General features: G+C 36.6%; 1 protein-coding gene across 1 annotated transcript in view; it reads left to right on the top strand.

Moving 5' to 3' along the window:
- The window catches only part of MEI4 (meiotic double-stranded break formation protein 4), a 68679-nt gene extending 51722 nt beyond the window's left edge, over nucleotides 1-16957 (top strand). Inside the window, exon 5 of the mRNA XM_009814473.2 lies at nucleotides 16706-16957. Within this exon, the coding sequence (XP_009812775.2) occupies nucleotides 16706-16957 (252 nt within the window). The remainder of the gene's footprint in view (nucleotides 1-16705) is intronic.
- The last annotated feature ends 2582 nt before the right edge of the window (nucleotides 16958-19539 follow it).

Genomic DNA, 19539 nt, shown 5'->3' with positions numbered 1-19539 from the left:
GTGAGCCAGTGTAGATTGTTTTCAATATGAAATATGACATGCACTGGTATTAATAAAATCTTGTTGCACATACTGCCATCTCTTAATATGCAATTAAGCACAGTTTTAAATCCTAAGATAAATCATACTGCATGCAAGAGCAGCACATTAAAAACCACTCTGAGTATTTTGTCATTATTCTTTCATCAGTTAGTGTAGCAAGGTGGTGCTAGCTATTGTAGATCTAAATTTTGAAGATTGAAGTTAGTGTAGTTTTTACTCATAACTGTAATGAATGATTATTTTATTTAACCCTTAAGAGTGAGTTCTTCAAATTTAATTTCATGTCATTTACTAAGTACAGAAAATAGATTCTTAGCTGTTATTTCCATGCAACTGTTCTAAAATAGTATTTTAGGATTATGAGATAAACTGGTAAAGATATAGATGATGAGTTGTAGCAGACTTAGTCATGTGATAATGTCTTCTCAGAAAATATGTAACAGAGTAGAAAGGCTTTGGATAAACCAATTAGAGACTTGTAAAGTCATCTGTTCTGAGAGAAAGAAAGATTGTGATTTAAAGAGGAAACAAATGAGTACAACAGAAGTATATAAACCAGTGTATGATGTAAAGAAGATAAAATGAGTATTTTTCCGCCCTTTATGGAAGAAGTAGATGGCATTGAAATTTGAAGGTAAAAAAACCTTCCATCTGAGAAAGAGACACCTTTGTTCAAAGGTACTATCTAGTATGTTTTCTTTCCCAGTCTTCAGATCCTGCGCAAGAACTTTCTAGCTGCTTTCTGTGTGGAAATTCCATGAAAATTCTTGTCATATGAGCTAATTCTCTGTAATCTTTTTTTCTTTTCTGCTTTACCTTTTATCTTTGGACTATTGATATCACTTCAGATGTGTTTCTCTCTAAGGCAGTAATTTTCAACCAATACCTTGTGCTTCTCTGAGGATCCACAACTAATAGATCCTAAAGGGTGAGTAAGAAGAGTAGATTCAGGAAGTACTGTGCTTCTAACCTTTATCTTGTTCTCAGTAAATGATGTTAGAACATGCTGCAATTTCTACAAGAAGTCCTAAATGTGCTAAGAATTCAAAAATTGAAATTGCTCCTTGAAAACCTTCACTTAGTGTTTCTGAATGTTTCCAAAGCTGTTTTTTGTGGGTGTGTGGGTTTTTTTTTTTTTGGTTGGACTTGATGATCTTACAGGTCTTTTCCAACCTTAGTGATTCTGTCTGTACAAATTCAAAGTTCTGCATAAACTGCCTTCCTTCACCAATGTTTTTGTACTGACTTCAAGAAGAATTTTCCTTTCAAGGCTTGTTCATTCACCACGAGGTTGTGCTGATATTCCCTGTCAAGCAAGATGTTGTACAATTTTTATGAGGAACACCTCCTAGTTTGAGTTTGCATGCTTCTCTAGAGAAATACCTTTCTCTATGGTCATCTACTTATTGGTAACGTCATTCTTTCTAATGATAGAGTGGATGAGGTCTTTCTTTTCATTGAAGATTTTAGAACCATAAAAGATCCTTTGGCTTAATGACAATCACTTTTCAGAGGACTCCAGTTCCATGGGTTGTACTTAGAGAGGCCATGCACAAGTACAGCCAGAGTTGGATCCACTGAAATAATGGCATAAGCGTCACCCAGATGAGGGCATAGTTTGGCCCTCACATTGTAGACATACCTGAGAGACCTGATACATTTCTATTTTTAGTTATTACTTTTTCCAATTTTGGCTATAATCCCTTCTTTAAGAAGTGCATTTACTCTCTATGTGCATACATTTGTATTACCACAGCCAGAAGCTGATCCATTTAGTTTTCCTTATTGTCATCTTGAACTGCTGTTAACTCTGCCCCTTTTCAAGGATGATGCTCATGAAGATCTTTCACAACAGGTTAAGTTTTCTTCTGATCCTGAAAACAAGAGCAGTTTCCTGTGAAAGGAAAGAAGGCCCTGCAGCTCATAGGTTCTTTTTTTTTTTCCCCCAAAAGGAGTGGAATTAAAATCAGTCTAGAACCCAGACACTAAGTTCCTTCATCTGCACGTGAGCGTTTTGAGTTGATAACTCTGATACAATATCAGACATTCAGGAGTTGGGGAGGGAAAATATACATAAACTGATTTCCTGCTTGTTGCTAAATCCCTGTGTCACCTGGGGACAAAAGGGTTTGGAACAAATCATGGGGCATATTTTATTCTGGAAAGAGATTATAGCTATCAAAAAAGTTTCATGGGAAGGTAAAGCAACATAGAGTGGTAATGGCCCAAGGCTGACCTTGTACAGTTCTGAACACTAGACTGAGATTCCACTGAGGGAACAGTAGGTGGAAGAAGTCTAATTAACCCTTTAGGATTAAGGAAGTCAAAGTCTTTTAGTTCTTATTGGCCAGAGGATTGAGAACTGAAAAGAACATTGAAAGAACCATAGTTCTACATGGTGATAATCCCATCTCCTCCATCTCCTGTAGGGACTATAAAATACACAGTATTAAGGAAGAGAGATGGACCTGTGACAAAAGCAAATGAGAAATTTTTAATGAGTTCGCAGGCTGGGAAGCTTAAAAACTTTGCTAAATCAATGGCTGTGTGCCAATATACTATAGGAGAACCTGAATTCAGTTAAAATGAGTTAAGTTCGGTAGCAGAAACAGTCACAGCATGAGTTCCTTATTGGCTGACTTGCTGTCATTAGGGAAGCTTGAAGGAATGTATTGCATGGCTACTTTAAAGCCATTAAAATGTAGCAGTATTCTTTTTTTTATTTGTTCACAGTCTGCAAATTGCTGTATTATCCCAGAAGTTTTCCCTCTACTATAGCATACATATTCTCTACAAGAGCACTGATAGCAATGGAACATAGAAAAGCTCACATCCAGGATAGTGATTTTCTTCTAATAAAGTAAGTTTGAGCATTAAAATAGGAGATTTTCTTTATATTGCAGTTGATGTCTTTCACTTGTTAGTAATGTTATTATTACTATGTCAGGTAGGCTAGACTTTCTAATAACTAGAAATTTGCTAGGAGTCAGTTACAGCATAACAAAGATGATCTGTGCACCTTGATTTTGATAGGATTTGATTTTGTTTCTTCTCTCTTTTTATTGAGTCAATCCATAATGATTTCCTGTCATCTTTTTGCTAATGTATTATTTCCTGCAGTCATCTGAAATAATTTTGAAGAGCTAGGTGACCTGTGTATTTAGTATGATTTGTTAATATGATCTTTTAATCTCTTTCACGGTGGTTTTAACCCTTCCTAATAAATGAAGCAATTATGTTAAATTGCATTAAAGTTACAGCATTACATCTGTTTAAAGTAGCAAAGAGAAAAGAAGAATGCTATTGTGTTACTAAAAGCACTTAAAGAAGCATTGCTATCTTCTCGTATGTATCGCCTACTGCTAATTATTAAATAGAATTAGCTGATTGTAAATAGCTTTGTGCATAAAATGAAGTGGCAGGTATTTTGAATTATTACTTCTGGTGCATAGTTAGGAAGATGCTTTATTTCTTGTTCCAGACCATTTAAAATTTAAAAAAATCTGTCTCAAACTGAAGCTTAGCTATCCTTTTGAAAGGCTAGTCATCCTCTGAAATGTTGGAATTTTTATAGTCTTTTCAGGGTAAATATTTAATAAATATCTTGCTATATCTAATATTGCATCCTGATTGCACAGTAAATCTGACATTAGCATTGCATTTCTCCTTGCTCAGTTAGTAATTAGCAAGTACTGTGACACCTGCAAGAAAAAACAGAATTATCTCTGAGAATCCGCTCTGAATGTCAGTTACCTTAATTCTTCTAGTATGGTGCTGCTTGTTGTTTTACACAAAAGGTCATGTGCTGTCTTAATGGTGGTGAGGATTAGGGACTGTTTTCTGTAACCTTGAAACTGTATTAAGCTCTGAAATTGTGTAGGTAAGTACCATATTCTGATTGCATTTTTAAACTGTACTTTCTATACAAGCAGCATGCAGTGATTTAAATAATGCTGTTTATTCTGTTAGTCCAGTCCCCTTCAAAACATCCATAGTTTTGAAGTGACTTTAAAGAGATTTGTATCTTTAGTTTGCAGATTTGATTATTTTCTACTCTTTGATTGTATTTTATTTTTATTTTTTTACCCCCAAAACCATGTTCTTGTGGGAAGTTCAAACTAAATTAAAAAAACTTACTTTGTTCAGATTCAGAATTCTTAGACAAATGAGAGGCAATTCTTAGACAATATGAGAATTCTTAGCAAATGAGTTTGTGGTGATTGATGAAATACAACCTCCTGTGTATTTCAGATTCTTGTGGTTCCACTCATGGCCCAGAACATGGTTATGCCAATGGGACACTTTATCTTACCTTCTGTTTTCCTGAGATGAGGGAGGGAAAAAATAGAGAAGAGGCAAAAGGGTGGAGATGGGGGTACAGCAGGGAAGGAAATGGCAGGACAGGTTGTAACTGCTAAGGAAGACAGAGGAGAGGTTTTCAGATGTAGTTCACCTAATATTGTGGCTGGTTCAGGCCATTAGAGGACATCACGACCTTAGCTGATAGGTGGACTTGAACTCTTTTTTCTACAAAATTCAGTTCCACCAAGTGCAAGTATGTTCTTGACTTCCAGTGGTGTCACAGACTGACACACTGTTCTATTGCTGCAGTTGTTTATGTTATTCTCTGGCTGGGTTTTTTGACACTATGACATTTCTTTTATGCAGCTATCATACCACGTTCACATCAATGACAACCTGTTTCTGGAAACTTTAGCTTACTAACTGTTGTGAGGGTCCTATATAGGCCTCTACAGATACATTTATGTCAGCATTCTGTAACAAGTCCACCAGACACCTCAGTCATTTGCCTAAAACACGATCTTTCAGGTTTCTCAATGGAGATGCTGTTTCACTGGGCTTTGTTCAGATCTTTTGTGACTTAGAACATGCTTTGAGCTCCAATTGGGCTGTTGTTTCTAATTATTTCTTGAATTGATGCTTCTGCTTCAAACTTAATTGCTTTAAACTTCTATGATATCTCTGTAGTTCAGGTGCAATAGTTTCGTTTTGGGGGACTCAGTGCAATAGAGTGCACTTCTGGTAATTTTTAGCTTTATTGTTCTTAGGTCTTTGGCTTAGCACAGCCATTTGATAAAATCATCTGTACTTTGCTAGGGTACTCAGCTCTTAGATATCCAAGTAAACTGCAGAACGTTATCCTTCAAACAGATTCTGTGAAGGTTGAATGAGTCTGTATCTCTCCATTACTTGTCAATTCTAGGTAGTCTTACTGAGCTGTGTTGAAGTTTTGGCATAAGAAATTATGCCAAAGAATGAAAATTCACATGCTTCTCTTGCCATATGTAAATCTTCCTAAATTTTCTTCAGCTTTCTTCCAGGTCATTTCAAATCCTGGCATTCCCAGATTTATCATTTCTTGATGGCATCCTGCTAGCACAAGGAATGAGGCCTGCTCTAAATGACTGTGTGCTTGCTGAAAACGGTGATGCTATACATCCAAATTTTGGCTTAACTTTGCACTCTCCAGAATCTTTTCCTTTCATTAAGGCCACTTGTGCCATTGCCAGCTGACACGTTTGAGATTTTCAGAACCATCCAGATGACAGGTTCAGCCATGCACAAACTGTGACTTGCATAGCAGAGAACTTTTCCCAAACTACTTTGAATGGAAGTCAAGCTATTCCAGATTTAGGTACAGGAAGCCCGTGGACTTGAGTTGGCTTGGTATGACCTAGTATATTTCACTAAATAATAATAATAATGCTCAGACCACAGATCTTTCTTCAATAATTCTTCTATGATTTGTTTCAGATGGTATGACAACTTTTAGAATTATAAGCATTTTCCTTTATGTAATCCTTCCTATATGTTTTTTACATTCAAAAATTGAAAGAAAAAATATTTGGCTTCTGACAGTCAATTTATAGTTTAATCCCTTTCAAGCTTACTTTGCTTTTTTGTGTTCTGTCAGGATGCTGCAATTTTCACACAAGCTGCAGAAAATTTTTGGTTTCAAAAGGATCTTTCTAAACGTAACTGTCTTTAGAGTTACTCCTGGCATGCTGAATTTTAGACGGCCAATCTTGAACTGCGTATCACTGCTTTCCAGCACTGGTTTCACTGTGACACTCACAAGTTCTAAACTGCTGTTCTGAACTTCTTAAAAACCTGTCTTTTTACACTATTGTGCTGCTGTGGCATTTGAAAAAAACAAAAAAATTAAGTATGTGAAAATGTCTAGAAAACTACTGGTTTGGGGTTTTCCAGAAAAGTATAATGGAAAGTTAATGGAAAAGTGAAATTTGAAAGAGAAACCATATTTGCTCACAATCATACCCGTTTAGTTTCTTTAAAGCCTAGGAAGACTGTAGGAAGCAATCTGTTCCATTTTATGTTTTGTCATGTTTTAGTCAAAGGAGTAATTGCTTCTAAAGAGTAAGCTTTACAGCATGTGTATAAACTTTTAGATACACTGTGGTGTGCTCATAATTTTGTGATATTTTATATTTTGTATGATTTTCAATTAAATATTTTGCTTCTGTAATTTGTCATGTATTTAAGCTGAATAAGCATCATTTCCTTACTGTTAAATTCTACTGGTCCATTCAAGATTTATTCTACATACATATTCCACATACTTTTAAATACATTAAATAAGAAAGTACCACTGCTTGTCTATCCTGTCTAATTTTCATTAAATTATGACATCCTACCATGCCTGTTGAGCCTTCCAGTTAGAATTTGGAAGGCTCTGATGGTATCCTCTGAAAGTTGGGAGGAGGTTATGGGATTTGGTGACATAATTGTAGTGGAAAGCCGGTGTTTTAGGCAGATGCTAGAATAATTGAAACACCATATTTTGTTGTCTTGTTTCATAGTCATATCTAAGGGAAATATTAATCCATTTTAGGCAACTAGTTCGTGAACTGCAACTGTTAACAGATATAAATCCCTTCTAATACACTCTGATCAGTCTGTTATTTTTTCAAACTCTTTGAGCCCCACATTGGGCACTGAAAAGGACTGTTATGGTTTAACCTCAGCCAGCAACTAAGCACCACCCAGCCACTCATTCACTTCCCCCCGCCGCAGCGGGATGGGGGGAAGAGAATTGGAAGGGTAAAAGTGAGAAAACTTGTGAGTTGAGATAAGAACATTTTAATAATTGAAATATAGTAATGACAACAACAACAACAAATTGTAATGAAAAGGAAAATAACAAAGAGCGATAAATAAAACCCAGGAAAGACAAGTGATGCAAATGAAAACAATTGCTCACCACCAACCAACTGATGCCCAGCCAGTCCCCAAGCAGCAGCCCCACCACCACCCTTCCCCCTAGTTTATATACTGAGCATGATGTCATATGGTATGGAATATCCCTTTGGTCAGTTGGGGACAGCTGTCCCAGCTGTGTCCCCTCCCAACTTCTTGTGCACCCCCAGCCCATGTACTGAAGCCATTACTGTACTTTGGGTACCATCTCATCAAGACAATTAGCAATTATACTTCTTCCTGAGAAGCCTCCTTACAGGAGGGAGCCCATTTGATATGAAAGGACCCATACTATGACAGATCCTTTCTCAATCTTTATTTTGGATTCTTTTCTGAAAAGAATAGTAAAAACCCAACATATTTCATGCTTCAGCTTGTGAAGAATTGAATTTTTTTATTCTAGAATAGATTTCAAAAATAACATATATGACAGAAGTGACAGTTGAAGTTTATGCATTGTAGATTGGAGTAAAATAGGTTATAAATTCCCATTATCCCAAGAAGGTTCATACATTCATTTTTTGGTTGTTCTCTCTAAATGAGATTTCTTATTGGCTCATATTTTAGCTTTCTTTAACAGGATAACGGGGATTAGAATTTACTTTTTAAAGGTTTCTGTGTCTTTGTTATGTTACTTGCAAGGCAATTGTTATGATTCTTACTCCAAAATGGAAGCTTGAATGCTCTACTGCTGGTATATTTAATTTCTTATAATATGTTGTGAAAATCATATTACTAGATAAGAATAATATTGCTTTAGATGGCTTGGGAATTTCTTGTAATTCAGTGTGTCATATTAAGGGCTAGTAACAGATGACCCTGGTAAATGATATGTGGAAGAGGCACGATGCATAGATGTCTCAGGGATAAGCGTCGTCCCTGTGGGTGATAGAATTTAAAGTGCTTGTTCTCTTTGCTATCAAAAGTATTTTCCAGGGTATGCCAAATTACTGTGTCTGGGCAGACATCATTTTCGCAATATTCTTACTGTTGCTTCTGAAACCTCTCTAGCGTGATGCTGGCTGGGACATCTAAAGTGTTGTTGACAAAATGTCGCTCAGGACTGTAGTCACTGCAGACACTGTACCTGCAGATACATTTGTTCTGAGAGTTTAGCTGATGGTCCCTCCTCTGGAATTTAACTTTCACAAATGTTAGTAATTCTTTGACCTGCAGGCACGTTTGGTCTTGATCTGTATCAGAACTGTTGAATCTTAGGGACCTACTTGAGAATAAAGTGATAGCATGAATAAAGACAACACAACTAGAATCTCAGATCCCATTGAATAAAAGATGAAAATACTTTGAAAGTTTGGGGGGCGGGGGTTGGTATAAATTTAAATAAGGATTTGTAGGTGGTGTGAATTTTGCTTTAAATACCGAAAGAGGGTGTAAATCAGTTTGAACTTTCTTGGCAGGTGAATATTGACGTGGTTAATGAGGATTATGATTACTGGGAGGTATGTTAGGGAAATGCGCATTTCAAAATCACAAAACAAAAAACAATTAAAGAGAAATGCTAATCAGCTAAAAACTGAATCCTGAGTCATGGCAATTTGTAAGACAATTACCTTTTAACCAAATACAATAGTATTAAAATCAGAACAAAAAGATTTCTAGTAAAGTCTTTCATGCATGCGTGCCTTAAACATTTTAGAGATGCTTATCAGCATGTTACTTAAACATTAAACAGCAATTAGAGATAACCTCTTTTATCCTACTGTGTGCTTTCTTATACGATGGATATTGCTGGTTTTGTAAATTTTAATGATCCACATAGAGGTTATTTACATGCTTGTGGAACATCTAGTTAAAAGACTTCCCATGTTGTTTTGAAGTAAAATGCCTATTATTCAAACGTACATGCCGCACTCCAAAAAATGTTTGTCTTGTCTTTAGGACTTCAATACAGCAATGAGTAGCCTGGATAGGGATTTCTCAAAGGAAAAATGAAGGGTCAAGAACAGAATTCCCTGTGAGAATTAATCTTCTTTGTTCATAAGATGAGAATGTAGTGCCACTTAAGGAAAGAATTCAGTCATTCTTGAACTACACTTCCATTAATCTCTGACTCAGACTGAACAGGTAGAGTAAAACAGTGTTGATTTTACTGAAAACTTAGGTTTGTCAGCATTACCTTAGCAAACACAAAATTTATTAAATGCTGATCACTTGTTGATAGCATTTCCAGCCAGTCACTTCTTTCTTTTTTTTTCATTATGATGATTTAGAAACTTTTTTCCTAAAAAGTGATGTTGTCGATATCTCTCCATTTAGGGACTTGATTTTATAATGATAATCTTGTTAGGACAATTGCAGTGTTAAAATACTGAAAACAGTTTCAGAGAAGCATACCTCCTATGTGCAGGCATAGTGAGTACAGAAATAATGTTTCAATTTCTGTGGACATCAATGGCTGTATTTACTTTGTCACTGCCTTATTGTTTAGTCCCAGATCTGCCTTCCTCTTAGTTCTAGGTGGAGCAACGCCTCCTACTTCCCAGAAAATCAAGACAGCAAATACAATAAATAAAAAAAAGAGTTGGGGTAATTGACCATTAAACAGCATACCCAGGGTTGTGTATCTCTAGAAACGTGTAAATCAAGCTTAGACATTTTCTAACAGGCATGCTCCGCTTCAAACAGTTTGAAGTAGTTTGGCTTAAGTCCCATGTTCTGTGTTACATGGGACATCAGCTTATACTCACTCTGTGGCTTCCTAGCCCATGAATCTTCATTTTCTTGCCAAGAGTTCAGCCTGCACATGCACCTGCCTGTACCAGCAGCCTTCTGCAAGGAATCAAGGGGTACTGGGACTATTTGCTGAGATGATGTGTTGGTTGGTGATAGACTATTTCAAGGTAGATACATGCTCTTTGCCTGCTTCTACTTGCTCGAAAGAATTTCTAGGAGCTTTGGCTCCGTTTGCTTCCCTGAGGGGGGGATGGGCTGTGGGGGATTTTTTCTGGAAATGGCTAGATGGCAGATTTGGTTCTGTTCTGTCCTCCGTCCTCCTTAACTACCCAAGCGATGACAGCCAGCAGCTGGTGGTGCTGCAGTTCCTACTGCCTCTGTTTCCATTGAAAGGCAATATTAGCCAGGCTTTAGAAGTTCCTGCTGTTTATTTTGGTCTTCCCTTTATGCTTCTGTGAAAACTATGCATGTAAAAGAAGAGAAGTACCAAGTTGATAACACTTCGTATTTCAGTGAAATTTGAAATAGAATTTCTTGGGATCTAGAAAAGACACCTTGCTAGCAAAAAAGTTATATCCCTGCTGAATAGTAAAAGTTTGCCAAGAAATGGAAGTGGCAAAAGTTGCAAGAAAAAATTTACAAGAAGCAAAACTGTTAGAATATGATGGATTGAGGAGATTTGGGTGGAACAATTTTCTGCTAAGATAGCCATCTTCTAGAAGTGTCAATTTTATCACTTTCTAAATGGCAGAGGTGTATAAACACTCATCTTTCCAGTTTGATTCAAATTTGCATCAGTATGTCAGCATTTTATATAACATTATGTTGTGTATAATTATTTGTTGCTATAAACATTTAAACTTGGTATCTTCGTAGGACTAAAAAAGCCTAAACAGGTGTTAACTAAATTATAGGGATAGAAAAGGAGGAAAGTTTTTTGTCATTAATCAAACATAATGGTGCTTCTAGATAAATTCTAATTGTTTTAATTTTGTCAGAAATTACAGCTTTTCAACATTCCATTCTAAACCAAGGAGAAGTTTTCCCGAGTTAGAGCTGGTTTTGGCTTATTCCAGAAAGCATACAGGCGTTGCTGACACTTTGTCCATAGGCTACATGAGTATCTGAGTTGCATGGAAGCAAATACTAGTTGCCATGAACGTAATCTCTTTCTTTTCATCTAATTTGGATTTGCACTGGTAAAGTATTGTCTCCATTCTGTACGTCCTCTGAGACCTAAAAGGAGTAAAAGTAATTTGCCTATACTCTGAAGGTAGCATTGGTCTTCTGCATATGAAAATTCCAGCCTCAGGGGACTGCGTTACTAGAAATATGACTTGTGGCTGGTAAATGCCTTAGGAATTGTAGAGAATTTCTTCAAAGCTAATATTTATTCTCCTGTTCTTGTTTTATATTGCTGTTATTGAGAGTATTTGAATAAATGACCTCATCACTCTCTACAATTACCTGAAAGGAGGTTGCAGAGAGGTGGGTGTTGGCCTCTTCTCCCAAGTGACTAGCAACAGGACAAGAGGAAATGGCCTCAAGTTGCGCCAGGGGAGGTTTAGACTGGATATTAGGAAAAATTTCTTTACTGAGAGAGTGGTGAGACACTGGAATAAACTGCCCAGGGAAGTGGTGGAGTCACCCTCCCTGGAGGTGTTCAAGGAACATGTGGACATGGCATTGTGGGACATGGTTTAGTGGGCATGGTGGTGTTTGTTGGTTGACGGTTGGACTTGATGATCTTACAGGCCTTTTCCAACCTTAGTGATTCTGTGATTCTGTGATATAAATGTGCATGAACCACTAAGACATGAGAACAAAAGTATTCTAAGTGCAAAAATTGCACGTAGAGTATCACCTGAATTTTTTCTGAAGCTGGTTGAATAACCTTCAGAAATTACATCCACCGTTCCATGAAGGTTACTTGAATTAATGCTGTGCTTTCAGATCCCTACTTTTTGTCCAAAATTTTGCTGAAGACCTGTCGCGAATGAGTGGTTTAGGCTGCTTAAAGAATCACTATCAAGGATGTTGGCAAAAGCGGTTTTAATAGAAGTTTATAAAAATGCAGCTTAACAGAATTCGATGGCAAGGTCAACTGTATTACTTACTAAAACATGTAAAGGAAAATAAAATTAGAATCAAATCCGAATGATTTATACAGAGAGACCAGAGAAAGAAAAGGGTAAAGAGGACCCTCCTGTTGAATCACAAGGTTCTGAATGGACCCCCTTGCTTTCTAAACTTCTTGGAGAGGAGTTTAGGTGCGGCTGAATCCAGACTTAGTCTCAGACTTGGTCAACGGTTCATGTCTAAAGGAAAGGAAGGGTACAAGGGACAAAGAAATCCTCCCGTTGACTCACGAGGTTCAGAGAAGATGGTCTATGTCCACTCCTAGTCACAGACTTGGACAGCGGTTTATGTTTAATGGAAGAGATACAAAGAGTAGGGGAGACCCTCCCATTGAGTCACGAGGTTCAGAGTAGACCCCCTTGCTTTCTAAACTCCTCAGAGAGGAGTCTAGGTGTGGCTAGGTCTAATCCTAGTCTCAGACTTGGTCAATGGTTTATATCTAAAGGATTATATGTATTTAGCAGCAGTCTAAGGTTCATTCACAGTTTAAGGTAAATCATAAGATCTTAGCAACACTTAATCATGGATTAGTTTAACATTTGCAAAATGAGTTGATAGAATTTACTACAATCAAAACAGTGGCTTGATTACAGATTTGGAATGATAGTAGTATACTTGCTATTGAGTACTCAAATTGATTCATACACACACACAAACACAAAGATAGATAGATAGATAAAGGTATAGCTATTAAAAATTCCCCTCGAGTTCCGTGAAATACTCACTTCAAATGTCTCAGCATTTCTCAACGGGCCAGGGTTGACCCTCAAGGAGGAGAGGGTTTTAGCCCAGGTCTCATCGCCAGCTTTTGGTGGCAGTCCTCCAAATTTCACAAACTGGAGAGTTTGTGAAACTCTGAGGGGCGTCCCACTCAGAGGGAGATGCTGGTTGCAGCCCACTGCAGTCCAGGAGAGTTCAAAGGGTCTCACTTGGGACCGCTGTTTATAGGTTGGTAAGATGATTGGCTTTAGTCTTCAGCAAGTTACTGGAAAGTTACTGGAATTCCAGTAACACTGGTACCGTGCCACTCGGGCTACAGTCCAGGTAAGGGATGTTCCAAGGCTGTCAGGGGATGACTGATTATTGCCGCTTTCATTACCTGCCTTGATTTGGCTAAGAGGAGTGCTTGGTACAGTCGGTGCTGCTCCCCACCTTAACCATGCAAGAGTTCCTGGTACGGTCAAGGGATGCTTAACCTCCCAACTCATTGTGCAAAGGCCAAGGCCTAGCTGGAATTCCTGAGGTTGTAGAGCGGCCCAGGAAAAAGGGCGGGGGGAAGGAGTGCACCACCACAAGACCCCAATTCCAAATCTGTCTAATAAGAGAGCAGTGGCTTGGAATTTGATCCAGGGCCATCTGATCTGTTGCTTTGCAAGGAGGAAGTATAATAAAGGGCCAGGGACCTGGAACAAGATAGTTTTTTAGCATTCTGACTGTCATTGCTGCATATATTTTTGAGTGGTTTCCTTTAACGTATTAGTACTGGTTTTTATGATAGCATTGTAAAGAAGACAGGTTAGGGAAGTTCTTCCCTGCTTTTAGATTATGTAGTAAATATGTGTGCTATTCCAGGTGGTCACCCTGTAATGCAGGAGAAGCTTGGAGAATTAATTTCAGTCGAAAGCTTTAACACTGCTGCATTCTGAACTTGGTGATAGAAATACATGAATTCTGATTAGCAGATCATCAAATCCAGCCAGGAGATTCTTGTACCCCTTGTTTCCATTTTATGTAAAGCTCAATCTTATATAATCAATAATTTAAAAAAAATTATTTAACTTTGAAAAGCTTGTTTGATTTGAGAAATCATAATAAGAAAATAATTTCAAAAGTCAAATTCAAAATGGAGGTGCATGCAAAATGCCTCTTACTGCTAAGAAACACATTTCCAAATACCTGGTGAGGAAAAATTGGCAAGGACTGATCTCACAAAAAAACAGTGTCCAAAACCCATATTGGACACCCATCTGATCTGTAAAAACAGTGATTATCTTAAAATTCTTTCTGAAAAACAGTTAGTGTTAAAGTTATTTAAAGTTGGTATTAATATATTCTGGAATTGTAGTCTATATATAAGATTTGCTTTATAGACATACCTTCTGAACTTTCTGGATGGATGATCTATGTGCATGTGTGTGTACATGTGCATATGCTGCTACCTGCTTACAGACATTGGTGAGCAAGATGAATAGGTCTGTTATCTGACTGCACCATTAGGTAACAATTCCTCTACAAATTCTGTGGCATAAGTTTGCATTGGTAGTAATTGCATAAATTAGTGCTACAAAAGACATCTAACAAAAGAAATGGAGTCACGTTTTGTTCAGATTATTAAATGGGTTGGAAAGGTTAATAAGCCTTGAGCCAGAAAATGTTCTAGACTGATTTTTTTTTTTTTTCTGGTTTTATAAAACAGTATTTCAAGGTGCATTTGTCCCCTGAAAAGTCATTACCTCAAAAATATACTTCCTCCTTGCCATCAGACTTACCATTTCTGTTCAAAGTCAGTTCTGTGTGGCTAAAATAATTTTCCTTTAGTGCAGTAGTATTTGCAGAGGAAAGAGAATTAGTTAGCTTGTGGTTTCTATTATCCATAATCAATTAGATAGTTTACTAAGTTGCAATTAGTTCCATTTTTCAAGACCCACTGAAAGTAATGCAATTGCTTAACTGGTTGGAAGAGCCTGAGGTTAGGGGGATAAGAGAAGTGACATAATTTGCCTTTCTAAAACATTTTCTATAGATTCCTCATGTGAAAGGAAGATGCGCGTGAATTTAGAAGGTCAACGCTTAAGAATCAAACGAAGGTTTTTGCTTTTAATGTTGTACTTCTAATATCCAAATTATAGGAACTAAAAGCATAGAACTTCAATTTATGTTTCTACATAGTAATTTTTCTGGGCATAGTCGTACTTTATCACTGTAAAGAGTTGCAGGACATGGTACATCTGAGGATCTAGTTTAGAATGGGATGAATTACATCCTGAAAGACTCAGTTGCCAAAAGTCAGACATCTAATACCGCACTGCATGGCCTAAGGTACTCCTCCTGGCTTACAGCCGCTGACTCTTCTGTAAAGCTCTACTCATGTACATGCCTTGGATACCCTTGTACATCCAAAATGGAAATAGATATCTACATTCAAGCAACTGAGTCCCACCCTCTGTTGACTAAAACAGGAGCCAAGGATAGCTACCTTAGCTTGTTGATGCCTGTGTTTGGTCAGATGACTCCTACACTGAAAGAGTAGACTTTGTAGTCCTTTAGAATCATCTATTCCCTAGAAATTCAGGAGATCATTAATACCAGTTATTTTCTCAACTTAGAAAGCTGTAATTTAGTCAAATAAGCAAAATAAATACACTTATCTCACCAGTATTAGTTAATAGTCAAAACAATCGGTGTGTAGGCATGGATGTCCTAGAGTCAGATGCTTGGTATATGAAGAAACAGACTTGTTACCTCTTTTTTAGAAGGACGTTTTCCTTAATTATACAATTTGATTTAAGTGGACTTCAGAAGTATGCAAATACTTAATATTGTCCTTTTATATTTTTTGCTGTCTGTTGTGATAAGAATGTCAATATTGAATTCTTGGCAGCAGCTTTTGAACTGCATATTTTTCTTACCAGGTTCCAGAGAGACAGAACTGGAGCATGCAAGGCTAGGGACAATATTTTTCAGCAATTAACCTAATTTTCAAGATGTCTACAAAAGTCCATTTTCTAAAATATATAATTAATTTTCTAGCAGCTATGATTTTACATTTCAGTTCTGATCATCTAGCTGCTGTAATTGCAGCCTTTTTTAGAAGAAGGTCATCTCACATTATTGGTAGATTTTGCTGTTAAGGAGGACACAGAATTTCATTCCAGAGAGACAACTCCCCAAGGTTTAAGTTTTTATCTTACCAGTTATTCCCTATGTACGGCAGAGATTCTGAAAGTTTCAGTTTGAACTTGCAATTTCCAAACACAGGACAAATAACTTTATATTAGATAAAGTTGTAAGGCTTTTAATGAATTTGTAGTTTGGTCAGTGAGCTTCTTTGACAAACTGACTCTTCCGCTTTGTCACTAACTCAGATATGTAGTACTGGCTTGTGTATTTTCTATTGAGATTAAGGATTTGAACTTTTTATTTGCTTTCTAGAGGTGCCACTTGAATAGCTGATTGTCTATATTTGAGAGTAAAAAAATTGCTTTTTTTACTTGTATTTTATTTCTCAAAAAGCAGAAATCCACCAATTTTAATTACATGCCTCAAACAAACTAAGCTGTTGTTGTTGTTTATCTGTAGATCATTATTTTATGTCACAGCCTATGGATAATTAGGTAGAGAAAACCCTCTTTGACTCATGAACAGGTTATGTTGACTTTTCACTTGGTAGTATAATGGAAAGTTAGTTGTTCGGCTGTTACCACAAAAAGGAAAACATTTCTTAGAAGTAATTGTACTGAGCGTATAGCCATTCTAATTATATAAATACTGCTGCAAATTTTAACGTAATTCCTTAAACTGTCATCTGAGACGGTGGGCTGCAGAAGCATTTTCCCACTGTGCTTATTTATCAATTTTTCTTTATTCCCAGATCCAGGCTGTGTATGACGTTACCCAGTATGAAAATATTTCCCCTTTGTGCATGATTCTGGAACAACTTCTTCAAAATGAGACAGAAGAAAGTAACGTTTCAAGCTCAGACTATGATGGAGAAGAAAAAATCAAATTTCTGAAGAACCTCGATCAAATTATTCTTCACCTCTCAGATGAATTCCCTTTGTTTTCTTTATATTTATGGAGAGTGAGTGTTCTTTTGAACTCAGCTCAAATACAAATTGATTAAAACAAGCAGCCTACTTTTTAACAGTGCATTTGTTGTGGGATTGCATTGGAAAATTTTTGAGCCAGACAGGAAAATTGTCGTTATTGGAAAACATTTACTTTAAACTACTATGCTATACAGGAGTTTCAGAGATAATGCAATTTATTTCCAATTTTAAAGATAGAAAAAAAATGTAATAATCCAGGTGCCGTTTTGAATAAATGCTGTTTCTTATAGTGGAAAACAATTTGTCGGTGTTTGCATACACAGTGAAAATGGCAACAAAGAAAGTTGTTTCAGGTGATGTTTAAAATAAGCGCTATGAATTTTAAAGTCAAGACATAACATGCGTGTAGAGGTTCCAAGTTAGGAAACTAATGCCCGTCTTTTAGGAGTTGTAGAGCTTCTGTGTGCTTTAGAGACAATGGCTGGTTGGCAGAGATAAAAATGTTTATTTTTAAACTTGGTAACTTATCACTACAAATTCTTATAGGACAGACTTAGTTTCTGATTTAATCAAAAAAGTCATGACCTGAGCAAAATAAAATCTGGTGCTCAGTTTTAAAACTTTCTTACATTCATTGTATACTGCTTGGCTTTACTTGTGTACGCACAAGTGTAGGCACAGTAGGCCTAATTTACTCCAAGTTGACTAATGATTTCAAAGATTTAATCTGAGTAAATTTAACTCCTTTAATGATTACTTTAAACCTTTCTGTTCAAAATTAATGAATATTGATAAAATCCCCTTATGTATTACTTGATTTTTAAATTTTTATTTCTGCGTGATGGAATTATCTTCATAGTAATATTTAAAGTAACATACTTTAATAGAAATCATCTTAAACAGAAAAGGCCTTTAAAATATGAGTTCAACAATACCTCAACTGATCCAGAGCCTTTGAGAAATTTAGAGGGTAACTATTATGATGAATGGCATTTTTTTCTTATAGATAAATAACATTTAGTTTTGTTATGTCTCCTAGTAATGCATATTCACCATAAATAGAAAAGATTTTTAGCATTAGTCCTTATCCTTCTTCTTCCATTTGTTTCATCAGATCCATTTTTATGTCAGAAAAATTCTCTGAAACACCACTTTTTTAATACTGTAAATAATTTATCTTGTTAATTTGAATGCATTTGTTTCAGATAATAAATTTTGTTTTCTATATATGTAAAATATATTAATATTTACAAAACAAGTTACTTTGATGTTGATTTGGGTCCCCAAAGAGATTTTTATACCTGCTTAGACACTGGCCACTGTTCTGTTTCTTAAACTTTGTATTTGGTATGTCATATTTGTTTAATTCTTTCTTTTAGCAAACTTTCTTTCCACAGAAATGTTTGATTTGCAAAACAAGTGTTCCTGAATATTCACATTAGAAAATCAAATAAGATTAGCCAAATTAAAGAAAATAAAGTTAAACAAGTATGTAAGTTTGGTAGCCACTCAGGAACTACTGTGCCCTTTTTGTTAGTGCTTTACTTTTTGTTTGCTTCATTAAGGTGGAGGATCAGTTCTTCTACCTTCCTCCACAGCGCTGAAGCCTGATTATGAAAAGAGCAAGGAAAGGAATAAACAAAAGGAACTGGTATCTAATTGATACAACAATTTCATTTTCATTTTTTAAAAAAGCTTCATTCAAAAGTATTTTGTAAAGAAAAGACACAAAACACAGGAGGATACTGGAATCTGTATAATAGCAAAATGTGTATTGTTTCAAGACTCCTGTTCTAAAGAACAGTTTCAACACTAGATTGCACACCACTCCATATTTGCCGATCTGTTGGCAAAAAATATTTTTGTTATTAGTAAAGCAACTCAGGCAGAAAGGGATATATATTTTCTTCCTTGCAGATTGTAGCATTTTCTCACCAGCAAGCTCTCTAGGCCACTGGAAGAGCAATGGGTATTTTGGGAAACACATGCATCCTTGAAAAGTTTTGAAGTAACTACGGACTTGAGACATGATTTTTGAAATCTTTTTCACAGCATACAGAGAGAGGGGGGTTTTGTCCAGAGATGGAATAACCACATGGCACTTAAGCTCTGACAAAGATACGAAAACAGTTCGTTATGCAGCTTTGAAAGTGCTGGGGCAGCGTGAGGGTTCCCTTTGTAATGCCATTGTAGCAATTTAGACACACACTAGCCTCTCTGCAAAAGTGCTGTTAACTGATCACCTGGGCTCTCCCTATCTGTTTCAGTGCAAAATTAAATAGTGCAGTTGAACCATGTTAGTGAGCATATCTTAGCTTTGGTGGGAGCAATAACCTCTGCAACCAGCATAGTTATTAGACAGATTGTTGCCTTATATTTCTTGAAGAGATTTTTCACCAAGATGGGAGTCTCCTCAAGATGAAGATGCATAAAGGTAGACATGTGCATTTAGATGTCTCCATGTGGTTGGGATGTCTGAGCTATGAAACACTTACAGAGTACCCTAATGTTTTGGGCTGGGTCTCCAGCTGCTACCCCAAAGGACTGCAGATCTTCTCTAAGTCCTGTGTCACATTTTCTCTGTCAGTGTAGATGCCTCTGATACCCTTGAGCAACATTAGTGGCACTGTCACTAAATGTGTCTGCTTAGGCAACT

Source organism: Gavia stellata, chromosome 2 (genome assembly GCF_030936135.1).
Source record: "Gavia stellata isolate bGavSte3 chromosome 2, bGavSte3.hap2, whole genome shotgun sequence".
In the NCBI taxonomy this organism is placed as follows: Eukaryota; Metazoa; Chordata; class Aves; order Gaviiformes; family Gaviidae; genus Gavia; species Gavia stellata.
The sequence above is the reverse complement of the archived record's forward strand: the minus strand, read 5'-3'. Positions and strand labels throughout refer to the sequence as shown.